We start from the raw sequence: 14,256 nt of genomic DNA on the forward strand, positions 1-14,256 counted from the left end.
AGAAGGCGCCAAAGTGATGTTGGATTCACTGGATAAGAAAGAAAAAGAACAAAACAGAGCTTCACTCAAGCGTATAATTGACACAACTATATTATGTGGAGAAAATGAAATACCCCTTTAGGGACATTCGGCCACTGACGGCCGAAAACCCTTTAGAAAAGGAGACAATTTTCGAGCGTTGCTCGGGTACAGATCAACTAACGGTCGGAAAATGCACTGGAAAAATTCTACTAATTAGAAGTTTGGCTACTTTGGATTTCACTGATTGAGGTATTATGAATGAGTTATATGACGATTTTTTGTATCATTACACTGTAGACGAGTATATTATTATCGGAAAAAAATAAAAAAAATCACTTTCTGTCGGAAATAAAATACACCTGAAAAACTCTAATGAATAGAACTTAAACTACTTTGGACTTCGGTTATTGAGGTAAACGTGGTATTTTTGATTGAGTTAGGACGACGATTTTTTGTTATCATTAAACTGTACTCGACTACGTATATAATTATCGAGAAAAAAATCACTTCCGGTAGGTAAATGCCGAAGAAAAGCTCTCTACTGATTCAAGTTTTGACGATTTTGGATTTTACTGGTTGAGTGGTTGAGGTAAAAGTAGTACTTATAAATGTTAGGACATTGATTTTAGGTATTCATTCAACGCCGACTAATAAAATATATCGTTTGATACTTTTATGATTTAACGAAAGGACAATTATATTTTTAACAACAGTCACTTAATCAATTTAATGTTTGTAGACAAGAGTAATGATAACTCTCCTTTTTTTCTCCTGCTCCATGCTTTATTTTTTAATATGTCTTAAATTTTCGGGGGGGGGGTCCGGACCCCCCCTTCGCTACGCCACTGACCTACTTATACACGAAAAACAGCTTGAAGTCCAGGACTGGAGAAAATTTAATCCAGGCAGTTGGTCACTGCCACAGAAGTCATGAGCACAAACAACACCTCTCACCCGCACCAGTGAAAGTAGAACACTAACTAGAAAATTGTTGTGGTATCGTCTGGGAAATGCCGGCGGGAGTTATTCACATTTCCAAGGAAATTGCAGATCCTGACTACTTGGCACACAACCTTTACTTTGTGATAGTGGTTATAACAAAATATATGGACATGTTTTCAGTTACGGTTATTTAGGTAGCTAATCATGGCACCATGGCTTTTATTACGACGTTGAATCTACCCCATCCAGGCGTTCAAAGGCACACAAGCATACAAGGGACAAGTATTCATACTATATAAAAGCCCCAACAGACCGATGCAAGGAAGTAAAAAAGAATACAGTAATTGATTAACTCTTTCCCTGCTGTTAAGAGCGCCTTCTATCATATGCCTGCAAACACCAGCTGTTAGTTGTACTTTTATCCATGCATTGCGTTAACTACTAGGCGCAAGGCCTTTGGCTTTTTAGACAAAGCTTTGCCGCCTTTCATGCCAAAATCTAAGGAGTTCTTCTTTGGAACAAGACGAACATATGTCCAATCTTCTAGCCTCTTGGACCACTAATATCAAATATCATACAGAAGGGGATACAATGACAGGTTTATGAAGAACCTTCGATCCCTGTCTCACACGCTCACCAGTTTTGGACGGACGGAAATGTCCAGACGTCCATATTCGCTTAGTGTCTGGAGCCGTAAGACTTGAGGCTTACTTAAGGTCCGTTAAGACTGTACGGGAGTTTTCACACACAACGTACAGGGCACGGCGCCCCCCCACAGTTGGACCTAACAACCTAAATGCTGGACATTGCAATTTCAACACCCGCAACATTATTGGATTGACTCAAAACTTTTAAAATACATTGTAGTGGGTCCCATAATTACGAGAACCATTTCCATCATTATAGTTGAATTTTATATATATATATATATATATATATATATATATCAAAAGTACTCTTTGGTCTGAAATAAAAGTGTGATTCGATAAGTACTCTTTGCATTCATTCATGTATTAATTTTTTTCTGTATTAATTAATTAATATTATTTCTTTTATTTGTTGATCACATTTTCAAAATTGTTTGTTTATTTATGTAAATTTTGTTTGTTTGATGTACTATTTTATTATTTTTTGTTAATCCTTTTTGAGAATGGCAAATACCGAAATATTAAAGGGACATTTTGTAACAAGAAGCCTTATTAATGTTTATAATTGAGCATTTTTGCATTTATATAACCAAAGGTGAATATAGTATATATTTATATAAAATATATATTTTAATTAGAAAATATTGGTATTTGTTGTCTAATTTCTGGGACTAAGCAACTAAATTGTACTGGTGATTGTAGACGTAAATATTAAACTAGAAAATAACCATTCCTATATTATTTAGTCGTTCTAGATTTATGAGTATTTCAATACTCATTAACACTTATTAAATGCTTTCATTGACTTTTTCGTGAAGAATATTTTGTCATACAGATATTTATGTAGATCCAAGGAAAGATATGTTATAATCTGTTAAAAATTTCCAAGACTAGTAAATTTAAAAATGAAAAGAGAAGAATGTATTGTAACATATTCGTTTCGTTTTGAAAGAAAGGACTGTGATTATTAATTTCCTTGTAGCTTCTAGAAACATGTTCATTTTTGTAGCAAAAAGTAGTTCTTCTCCTGTATATAATTTACTATCTAAAGTTCTTCAACTTTATGGTATGGTTTCAGCAAACCATTATGTTGCAGGTAATTAAAAATACCAGATCCATACTTAATTTTGACTAAGAAATTAATTTTGTAGTAACCACTGTTTTTTTATGGTCACGTTTCTGGTCAAAATTAAATCACAGATATATATATTTTGGGGTCAGTAAGATGAACAACTTCTATTATAACAAAATCTTTACCCACGTTTGAACTTGCATTAGGACTATAAAATTGTATTACAAGTTCTAATAAAATGATATCATCTTACAATTAATAACATGAGTTATAATACATTAAAGTTTTAATAATTGACTCATTCTCTTCAGTTTTTAAAATTGTATCTCAGTAAAGGACTGATAATATCTTGTTCTTCTTTTCTACATTATTATTAATTATCATCTGCACATAAAATATTTTAAATATTTTTAGCTAACTAATGATTTACTTTTGAACATTAGGCATCATCAGTCCAAACTGTTCCGACAGACACAGAGTTAGTTACATCAGTTTAAACTTCTAATTTCAGCAAATTGTAGTTGGGATACAACTGAAACATAATTAGAAGGAAAAAATGCTTTGTTTAAAGTTTGGCGATGCAAGGATAACAGTATTTTGGACATTGTTATGTTACAAAAAGCATTAAAGGTTTGGGGATTTAAATTTACCCTTTACAAGTGGGGGCTATTAATATACCTTTTGTAACATATAACAAACATGCTCTTGGTAAGTAATTATTTATTACACAGATATATTATTGTACAATATATATTTTGTTATAAGTAGTTTTTAACAGAATAGACTTCAAATCCAAATTTGTGTTTTCGTTAGAACACAGGTTTTAATTATCCTTACACATACACTTAATCAAAACAGTAAATTGATATTCAAATAATTCCCAAGATTTATTTTTATTGTTGCAAAGATAGTCCAATAAAGTAAAAAAGAAAACCCACTATTAATTTTCTCTGACCCAAGGGATGCACCTACAGAAAGGGATTCAGCTCCAGACTATGGCAAAGATGGTGAAATCGCCAAAAACAGCCAATACTCTAACCACTGAAATAATGTAACATGCACCACCCCATTGCTTATTAATGAAACAAAAACGGAAAAAAAATTTGTTGTATGAAAGTATTGCTATACAAATAATACATACAGTAATTAAATGTCAAGATTTTCCATCCGCCCAAAACTGTGTGTCAAAGGATCCTGTTGGATCTTTAATAGCAGTCTGTAATGGTAGCCATCTTGATTAGATATCAATCAAAATCAAAGTACTTTTTTAGTTTTCTATGCTTTTATAAGTATTCAGAAAAAATACACTTTACAGTAAAAACACAAGCCTTTGGTTATGAATTAATATCTTTAAAATTGCTTTTAAAAGGGAAAAACTCAAGATCCTTTCACCAAAGCCGATCTTTACATTAGATTGAGAGACCACAGACAAGTAATTTCTTCTGTGTTCCACTGGCAGTTTTCTAGAGGTTGTAGTACTCAGTCCAGACAACTATTGGAGGTCAGGTATTTTAGAGATTTGAGGCTATGGAGTATCACATTTCCTTGTTAACTGGACATCTGCATGTAGCTAGACAACAGAAGCTTGGTATGTCTAGATCATGCAGTATGGGTTAAAGACCCTTACTGAGGGTTATCAGTAGGCATGAGACCATATAAACAGCTATGGTTCGCTGTGTAACATAATAGCGTCTATAAAAATGCTAAAGTACAAACCAAGTATTATTTCAGAACTTCTTGAATGTCAGTTCCTTTTCATAAAATGTAGCATAAATCATACAACTTACTTTAGCAGTTTATAATCAATAAATTTCAATACTTTATTATTGTCTTATAGTTTTGCCTTAGCAAATAATTAATATTATTTTCAATATGCCAATCCAGAGGTTTTCATTCATTTTACTTTACTAGGATCTTAACTCAAATAACAATAGCAAAATATGTACATTATCCTGACACTTTTCCCTTTCCCTCCCCATTTAGGAAATACCCCAACCTTAATTTAAAAAAGATGTTATATTTTGACCTCATTCTTACTAAACTCTAAATTTTATAATTTCTTTAACTTTCCTGTGGTAGGAGGGGGGGGGCTAAATTCAACTAAATGACATTGAAAAGCGTGTTGGGTTTTAAGGACCTATTCTAGTACCATTATGATGAAATTATACCAAACAGCAAGCACAGAAGTGGTAATGAAAAAGGTCTGTATTAAAATACAATAAAAAGACCCTCCCCTTAAAAAGTTGTATAATTTAGAGCAGATTTGTTTTAATACAGGTTTTAATTTATATTTTCGGGAAAACAAACTAAAATTTTGTTTACCTGCAAACTTTGTTTGCAAGCAATACAAAACCACAAGATGAGACATGACAAGGATAAGGGGGGGGGGGATAAAAGTAGAGTTTCATCAAACATTTTATGTTGACTACGTTCAAAAGGCCCTCTTTGTGTAAAAGTACCATGAGCCTCCTTTCAAAAGTTGACAATTTCTTACCAAATTGCTTTAACTACTCTTCCAAGAAAATTAATTTCTTTATGTGTTTATATATCTTTTTTAAATAAAATTTAAGAAATTCTTATCGGTATTAAAGGAAAAGAAGAGACAATGTCAAGCGTGGATGGAATTTATTGTTCCAACAGTAATCCACATCTACTGATCAACATGTGCGGCTGGTGTGTGCGCAGGGCGGTGGTTTCTTGGCCAGGTAGTCAGCGAACTCTGCGTATGGAGCCTTGCTCAGAGCCATGTCCTTCCACAGGTCATGGTGTCAGGTAAGCATAGGTCTTTAGCGATGGCAGCATACGTGGCCTTGGCTGGAACAAAGCACATATTCTATTATTTCTCACTTCTATCATTGTATAAACGCAAGCAGGGTTTCAATAAAACAAGAGTTTTGATATTGTGGGCAAGAGGCCAAACATGTTTATAAACTGTAAAGAAAAGAGAATTGTGTAACATTCATCGGGAGGCTGACCATAAATCATATAGTCTGCCTTGTATGGAATGTCTTTCTGTCCCCTGTAAAAATCGTGAAGGCAAGAAAACAAGCCCACACACATGCGGTTTTCAGGGGTTTTAGCACATTTTCTGTGCCAATAAGGTTAAGTCATTATAAAGTGAAACTGCCAGATAGCCATCACATCTGCTGACAATCTATCAATATCAACTAAAGTTACTACTATGTAAGTAAAACATTTATGAGACTAACAAAAACAATCAATAAATCTCTTCATTATTAATCCATTTACTACTGGCCCCTCAGTTGGTAGTGCATGTTTGATATATAATCAGAAATCATTTTGTGGTGAAGATTTTCATCATAGGCCAATGTATAATGATTGAAATATTCAAATCATAATCTATTTCAAATACTTCTGTACAAAAAAATAGTTCTAGAAAAGATAATTTTTCAAGTTTAAGCAAATTTGTTCTGTAACGACTAGTTTTCTTATCCGCCTCAGTTGGTGATGCATGAACACTTGTAATCAAAAATCATACACAGGTGTTATTTCGTCATCATAGGCTTTCATGGAGAAGGTAGAAACAAAACTTTTAACTATACAATATTTGTATATAAAATGCTGTAGAAAAATTAATAAAAATGTTATGGAACTGTTGGCTTTAGAACGATTTTACATAAAGCCAACAATCTAATTAATAAATATTGAACCAATCCTCAGCCAAATGCCTCGTATTCCACACAAAGTAACAAGTGAATGGATTTTTGTTACTTCAGGGATACGGTACGAAGTTGTCCATCATCAGACTAGTTTATTCTTAGACCAAACCTCAGAAAAAATTTGAGATATCCATGTGAATTAAGATGAACTTATGTTCGAGTGATCAAACTAATGTTCAAATATTATTGTCTCTGAAAAACAAATTCCCAAAAGAAACATACAAAACTAGTATTCTACATAAGAGGATTGAAATATATCAAATGTATCAGATTGATACAGTCACTGATTACTAAAATTGTACAACTCAGATTTTTCAGCTCTAAATTGAAAGAAAAAAAAATTGTTTTGATAGGCTAAAAAGCTATTTTTTATAAACTTGTTGCTATTTATCGCTAATTCTTTTCTGCTTGTAAAGCAATTCGTCTGTCCAATAATAATAATCAATATAAATAATAAATCAATCCTCAGCCAAATGCCTCGTATTCCACACAAAGTAACAAAGAGAATGGATTTTTGTTACTTCAGGATACGGTACGAAATTGTCATCATCGGATTACTTTCGAATTCTTAGATAAGACACAAAAAAATAGGTTTGAGATATTCATGTGTTATTAAGATAACTTATCTTGATTGATAAAAACTTTGTTTAGATATTTAGTATTTGAATCTGAATTCAAAAACACATATAAAACCTAGAATTATACATTAGATGATTGAAATATATTAAATTTCTCAAGTTTGAAAAGTTTTTTTTTTTATGAACTAAACACTATTTTAAGGCAAATTCTATTATGCTTGTAAACCAAATCCTCAGCCAAAGCCCAATGCCTCGTATTCCACACAAAGTAACAATGTGAATGGATTTTTTGTTACTTCAGGATACGGTACGAAGTTGTCCATCATTGAACTGGAATTATGAAATCTGTTTCATCATAAAAGCAGAAATACTTTCACTTGTTGATATAAATTAAATACATATTTAACTACAAATCTTTTTAACTCTGACAAAGAATTTCATTAACAAAACCCAAAATGAGAAAAATTAAATCTACAGAAATACGTGAGCTTGACACTTACCAAAGTTACCAAGTGTGCCGAGTGTGTCCGGTTGACCCACGGGCTGAAGGTGTAGCAATCTTCAATACCCCTACCGGCCATCTGCAGCAGTTTCTTGGGCACGGGAGCTCCTACAATGCCTGTACCCCTAGGTGCGGGAATCAGACGCACCTGGACTGATCCGCACTTGCCGGTCACCTGTGGACAAACTCTCATTGTTATATGTAGTCCAGGGCATCAGGGTTAAATTCTGAGTTTAAGATAGTGTAGGTTAAAATCCTCTCTGTGACCATTAGGCACAGGCGGCCGGACTGCGACCGGCCCGGCCCAGTCCGGCCTTTTGTATAACTCTGTCAAAATGCATTACAATCAAATAGACTGGGCTACTTGGTAGCAGTGGGCGGGTCGTCCAATTTATTTGTGTTGTATTTCGAACCTCACAAAAAAACCGGCGCCCAGCCACGTGCCTTAACTCTTTTGAACATTAGTACCAATCAGCGCAGTGGCCTCTGAAGATGGATTGGAATAAGGGCTAAAAGAAAACGACTTGGCCCTTCTTATATTAAGAAAAAATTGTATATAAGTTTTAAATAAGATATAAACTAACTAAATTTCTTTATAGCTCACTTTCAAGTGTAATAAAAATCCAATAAATCATTTTACCCCACCAATTTCAAGAATGGAAATTAAGAAAATGTATGCGTTTATTGATAAAAAAAATTTCGGCCTACCATTGTCAAAAACAAATACAAAATAGAAGATTTCATTAGTGTTTATATCTTGCTTTTACTGTCTGCTGTACCAAATATATCCCCCCCCCTTGAGGACTTATATTTGACAAATAATCTCAAAATATTAATGTAGAAGGATTCCTGTATTTTTTTTCCTCCCATTTTTGTTAATTTAATCTCCACACTATTCTTAAAAAGTAAGTAATTCTCTGTGAAATGGAAGAATAGTTACTATTTATAAAAATAAAGTAGTATAAACATTTTATAAATCTTACATACTGATATTTACAATTGTACCATTTCCGTTGGAACACTCAGGCAGGCACAAAGCATAGAGTTGTGTAGGATATGTTTTACTGTACCCTCCGCATATTAGCACACAAGCAGCTACATACAAGCTGAGGTGCATGCGTATATAGGGGGATGGGATTGATCTAAAAGGAGACAGATAAGAATGACTTTATTTTTAATCGAGCATACAAAAAACATGAAAAGAGCTTTAGAAATACATAGAAATTTTTAAAAAACATGCAAAATAATAACAATTTAACTAATTATAAAATAGTATTTTAGTAGTCATTTCTCGTTTTAAAGATAATTCTTTAAACCGCTTAAATAACGGTTTAGTCCTCTCTTAACTTAGAATATATAGTCTTGTTAAGTAATATAATATACAAATTTTAACTAAATTCAAATTTCTTTTTATAGCAGTCATTTTCTGTTTAACATAAATTCTTGAACCGCTTAAATAACTGTTTCATTACTTTATAACTGTTCAGTTCTTTTCTTACTTAGAAGTATATGTCTTGCTCTTCCTGATATGCTCAAAGGCATCCGCATTGAACTGTTTCTAATCTAGTGAACATGCATATTACATTTTGATTTAAGTGTGCTGGTGTGCAATTTAATGGGCATGGGAGCGATTTTGGCCTATACATGATGGATGCGAATTATTTTCTTATGAAACTTTTGCTTGCTACCAGTATTTCCCATATACCTGATAATTTCCCATCTTACATTGATGGGGCCTTATCTAGCGATAACATATTTCCACATTTCCACTAACACTTTTGAATAGGAAAAACAATCTTTTGTAGGAAAACTCCTACTGATGTCCCCCTACAAACCGATACTCTGATTTTAAACAAAGGGCTATTTTTTACTGTTTTTTAAGTAGTACTTATTCTTCATATTCGCATGTAAGAAAGAAAATTAATGTTAATTTACAAAAAAAAAACTAATGGAAAGTGATAATCTTTTACCTGAAATAGGAAGGTTATAACGTCACAACTGAGATCATGGTTTAGAACTAGAAAAATAAGGCTTTGGTTTGCCCAAGCTACTTTAAGACTTAAAATTTGTTTCAGAAAAAATGTTAGTAGCATAATCTCAGACGTCTCACACATATCATAAGGTGAAGCCTTCTGGTGGAAACCGCCTCCAAAAAGTTTTTTAAGAATAGGATTCAATTCATTGATTTGCTTTATCCAACACAATAGAACTAATTACCCGGTATTAAAATCAATATTATCTAATTTTTATTAAAATAAGGGAGAAGAGCAGCCAGAATAGATATCCTTCCTTTTTTAAACGATTTGCACTTTAGGGTATATATAGCAAATCTCCAGACGTCTCAACACATACATGAGGTGAAAAACACTTCTGGTGGAAACCGCCAAAAATTTAGTTGTTTAAAGAATAGGGATTCATCATTGATTTTGCTTTTATCCTACACGGACAATAGAACTAATACCGGGGTATTAAAAAATATTATTCAAATTTTATAAAAGGTGAGCCCTTAATAGAACCTTTTTAACAATTTGCATCTTTAGGGTATAATTAGCAAAATCTCAGACTTCTCAAACATCTTAATGAGGTGAAAAACTTCTGGTGGAAACCGCCCAAAAATTTTTCTTTAAGAAATAGGATTTCCATTATCATTGATTTGCTTATCCTACACAATAGAAACTAATACCGGTATTAATAAAATATTATCATTTTACAAAAGGGTGCCTGGAATAGAACCTTTTTTAACAATTTGCACGTTTTTAGGGTATATAATAGCAAATCCTCAGGGACGTTCTCACAAACATCATGAGTGTGATAAAAACACTTCTGGTGGAAAAACCGCAAAGAAGTTTTTTTAAGAATAGGATTCATCATTGATTTGCTTAATCTAAACACAATTAGAAACTAATACCGGGTCTTAAAAAAATTTTATATATCAATTTTACAAAAGGGAGGCTGAATAAGAAACCTTTGTTAACAATTTGCACTTTAGGGGTTTAATACGCTAATCTCAGGAAGTCTCACACATCATAAGGTGAAACTCTTCTGGTGGGAAACGCGCAAATAGTTTTTTTAAAAATCCCCCACCCCCCCCCCCCCCCACCCCCCCCCCCCCCCACCCCCCCCCCCCCCCACCCCCCCCCCCCCCCACCCCCCCCCCCCCCCACCCCCCCCCCCCCCATATATCCTAAGTATGTATCTCTTGAGTCTATAAAACTGAGTCTTTGATATGAGTAAAGATATATCTGTTTTCTGTATCCAGCTATGTTATTTAACATTTCAGTGTAGTGTGGACAGCACATGTATGGAGGCTATTTCGCTGAATCATCCCCAAAGTGATAATGACATCTATTCAATTTTCTATTACATAATTTTTTTAACTAAGTTTCTTTGAGAATCATAAAGAAGATAGCCCTTGTAAGGCTTATTGTTAGTGCTTTCCATTTTATTATAAAATACAATTTGACTTAGAAATAAGAGAGTAAATAAATAAATAAACCAGATTGTTTTAAAAGTATGATAAGGTCTAATTATATATTTTTCTTTGTTTCAGGACTATTTAATCTGAAAAGTTTATTGCATCAACAACGGGTACTCATTTAAGTGTTCCTCAAAATGTTGGACGAAAATACAACATGCTCTCCACCAATATCAGCGTCTGTGGTGGCGTCACCAGGTAATGCACCGAGCGGTGCATCTGCTGCGCCGGGTGGAGCGGTGCCGGGTGGCACGAGGCTTCGCCTCACAGAGCAGCAGCTGGAGTCTGCGTCCAAGGAAGAACTGGTCGCCCACTGCAAACAGCAAGACACTTACATCGACTCCCTTCTCTCACAGGCAACCAGCCACGAAGGTAGAAATCATTGTGGTTCCGTTCTATGAATGATTGCTTTTCGTTTGACGGTACTGTAATCGTACTGTTTCACCATACTTTACATCGTCTGACTCAGTGGTTATGAGTTGATTCAGTTTGACATGAGTTCTGTGGGTTCACCGTGATGATACTTTGTGTTCAAACTCTTATGATTTTCTCTTGTTTTAATTTTATGGTAATATTTAAGACATTGAAGTTTCATGGTTAGAACATTGATTTTCGGGTGTAAAAACTCTGAACATAATGATAATTTTGAACTAGTACACCTTGAGACAATCTAATATGAATAGAAACACAGAGCCTAGTCTAAGTGGGCATATTCTACAAAGGGATTTTCTACAATTTAAAATGTAAGTTAAATTTACTATAATTTCTTTATAGAAGTATTTAATCAGTTACTTTTTTAAATTACAGCCCATTAAATCTATTGGGTACCGTTAACCGATTGTGTGTTTATTTATATTGATTGATTACTAGTTTTGGTAATTCATTATAAAATTTCAGAAATCATATCTTTATCAAACTGAGAAAGTAGAAAACTTATTAGTCGTATCCAGTATCACAGATTCTATTTAAATATAGCTTAAACCTCTATAGATAACTAATTGGATAAATGGAGACTGCTATATAAATATGCATCATATTTACATCATATATTTACATTAGATGTAAACAAGCAAGGTTAAATACTTTTCACAACATGAGTTTAAATTCTGGAAGAGAATAACAAACTGCATGAATTGAGTCATATAAGTTATTTATTTTTAACCTCTTAGGCTAAGCAATTTTAGTTTTAAAAGAGCTAATAACCTTTCTTAGTGCTTAAGTTATGTTAAGTACGGAATGTATAAAAAGTTTTAGCTGGTTGTAAAGTGAAGGAAATAATGTCGGCTGGTGCAGGTGTGCTGGTATTGATACCAGTATTTGTGTGGTGAAGATGTGACGTGCTTTAGTGCTCGTGAAGATCTACGTGCTCAGTGTGTTCTTATCTACATCATCAATCCATTCATTTCTAGTGCCATCGGATTGTTGAAGTGCGTGTTTTTAACGGAAATTCGTTTGAATTGAAACACCCAATATGGAATACACGGTTTGTTATTTAGCTGAGTTAAGTAGTTTTTCAGCAGAAATTATTGCTTCTAGTTGTACTGATGGTTACAGAGGTTTTTCTGTCTAACTGAATATGCTAGTATTAGTGCACAATTTTATTGCTTTATACTGTGCTCCTTCATGATACATATAAAACACGACTTTTGTCAAGAAGAAAATGTTTCATGGCAGTGAGCATAAATAACCAAAACTACAAAATGGTGAAGGTAAGTGCTTTGCAGGTACAGTATGGTTCGGTAACCTAGGTTCAGTAAAATATACTCTAGTTCTAAGTTTATCACTTTGTTTCTTAAACTGAAGATAAATCGATCTCTCCATTAAAATTTGTACAAAATCACTGCAAGTTCATTGACTTAAGTTTATCAATTCTACAAAACTAGTAGTAAAGTTTCATATAAGTGTTCATTTTAACAATAGGGGACCTTTGGTGTGCTGGACCAAATTTTAATATAAAGAACTTTTTCTACTTTGTTCCAAGTATTTGTTTTTGATGGCTCATTAGAGGCTTTTTTGGGCCCACAATAGACATTATAATTGATTGTCACTCCATATTACATAAACTACATTAGAAACATTTGGTGTCCTGCAAAACAGTGGCAACCAAATTTCTGTCCACCAAGTGTTAGTGGCTATTTTCAGTTTGATTGATGAAGCATTATTGATTGCTGTATTGATTCATAGTTAACCTTGGATACCCAAGTCTCATTATCTTTTAATAATTTATTCAGTCAGGCATTCGTTTGAAATGAAAATAAGATGTGCCACCCATTGGGCACAAACATTCAATACTGGCCTAGATTCCTGTGGAAAACTCAAAGTTCTAATAGCGTGGAAAGCTTTTTAAAGATTTTTACATACTTATTTAGGTTGAATTTTGTAATCTTGTTCTCCAAAACCTGGCTGTCCATCAGTAGTTTTTATCATAGTCATTACAGATTTTCACCTACTTGTATATGAACTGATGACAGCATTCATACTAAGTTACATTTGATTCATAATTGCACAATTTCTCAATGATTGTTACTAGATTTGGGGTTTTTCGAAAGTAATATCTACACTGCTACACACTGCTGTGTGTTTTATTTAGTTATTTGGTAATCTTTTAGTAATTCATATTTTTATAATGAGCCAAATATTACCAATTAATATTTTTAATTACAAATACTTTTTAATGATGACTGTTTTTCAAGAAATACCTTGAATAGTTAATTATATTAATGGTAATAAAATACAAACAGGTAAAAGTATGTACATTTAGTATGGATAAAAAGTGCATACTTAAGTGCAAACACCGCCCGCCCGCTTATCTGCACCAGAAGCTTGCTCACGGTCATTACCTAAAAACGTAGTCAGCGTGATTTAAAAACCAAAATTAGATTGTGAAACAAGGAAATCCCAAACACGGCCACAAGTTTACCGAACTATTTGATCTTATGCGACTGGTCAGCCTGCGACCACAACTGCAACAACCCTGGTGTATCCTTAGATCGCAGTTTAACACTTCTTGGAATTTAAGTCTTAAACCTCAGGACTGCACTCAACCAATATTCATAAATAACTTAATAATACATAGAATGGTAAGACATATAAATAAAAAATTTAAAAAAACACCAAAGGTAAGAAAATGATAATAAATCTGCTAAAGTGAAAAATACTCTATTAAATGTAAAAAGAACAAAAATTAAAACCAATCTAAGTTAGGAAGTTAAACTAAAATTAGCTTGGTTATTCTTGTTCTTAGTTTTAAATTACCTTAACAATAAATGAAAGTGCAAGAACTCCCAAGTAATGGATACAAGCAGACAAAACAGATAAATCTAAATTACCAAACACAAA

The 14,256-nt window shown here is 33.3% G+C and overlaps 2 protein-coding genes across 3 annotated transcripts in view; one reads left to right on the forward strand and one right to left on the reverse strand.

Annotated features, from left to right (window-relative positions):
• Nucleotides 1-5,290: 5,290 nt before the first annotated feature.
• On the reverse strand, nt 5,291-7,651 carry LOC124362980 (40S ribosomal protein S2). The gene is given in 6 exon segments (XM_046817905.1): nt 5,291-5,444; nt 5,446-5,469; nt 5,471-5,496; nt 7,441-7,459; nt 7,461-7,487; nt 7,489-7,651. Coding segments are annotated over 6 exon segments (348 nt in total). The 5' UTR covers nt 7,636-7,651; the 3' UTR covers nt 5,291-5,339.
• A 3,316-nt stretch (nt 7,652-10,967) lies between these two features.
• The window catches only part of LOC124362981 (pre-mRNA-splicing regulator female-lethal(2)D), a 28,409-nt gene continuing 25,120 nt past the window's right edge, over nt 10,968-14,256 (forward strand). Inside the window, exon 1 of one of the 2 annotated variants that reach the window (XM_046817906.1) lies at nt 10,968-11,289. In XM_046817906.1, the coding sequence (XP_046673862.1) occupies nt 11,055-11,289 (235 nt within the window). In that variant the 5' untranslated portion in view covers nt 10,968-11,054. The other variant, XM_046817908.1, reaches the window with a different exon arrangement.

Source organism: Homalodisca vitripennis, chromosome 5 (genome assembly GCF_021130785.1).
Source record: "Homalodisca vitripennis isolate AUS2020 chromosome 5, UT_GWSS_2.1, whole genome shotgun sequence".
NCBI classification, from domain to species: domain Eukaryota; kingdom Metazoa; phylum Arthropoda; class Insecta; order Hemiptera; family Cicadellidae; genus Homalodisca; species Homalodisca vitripennis.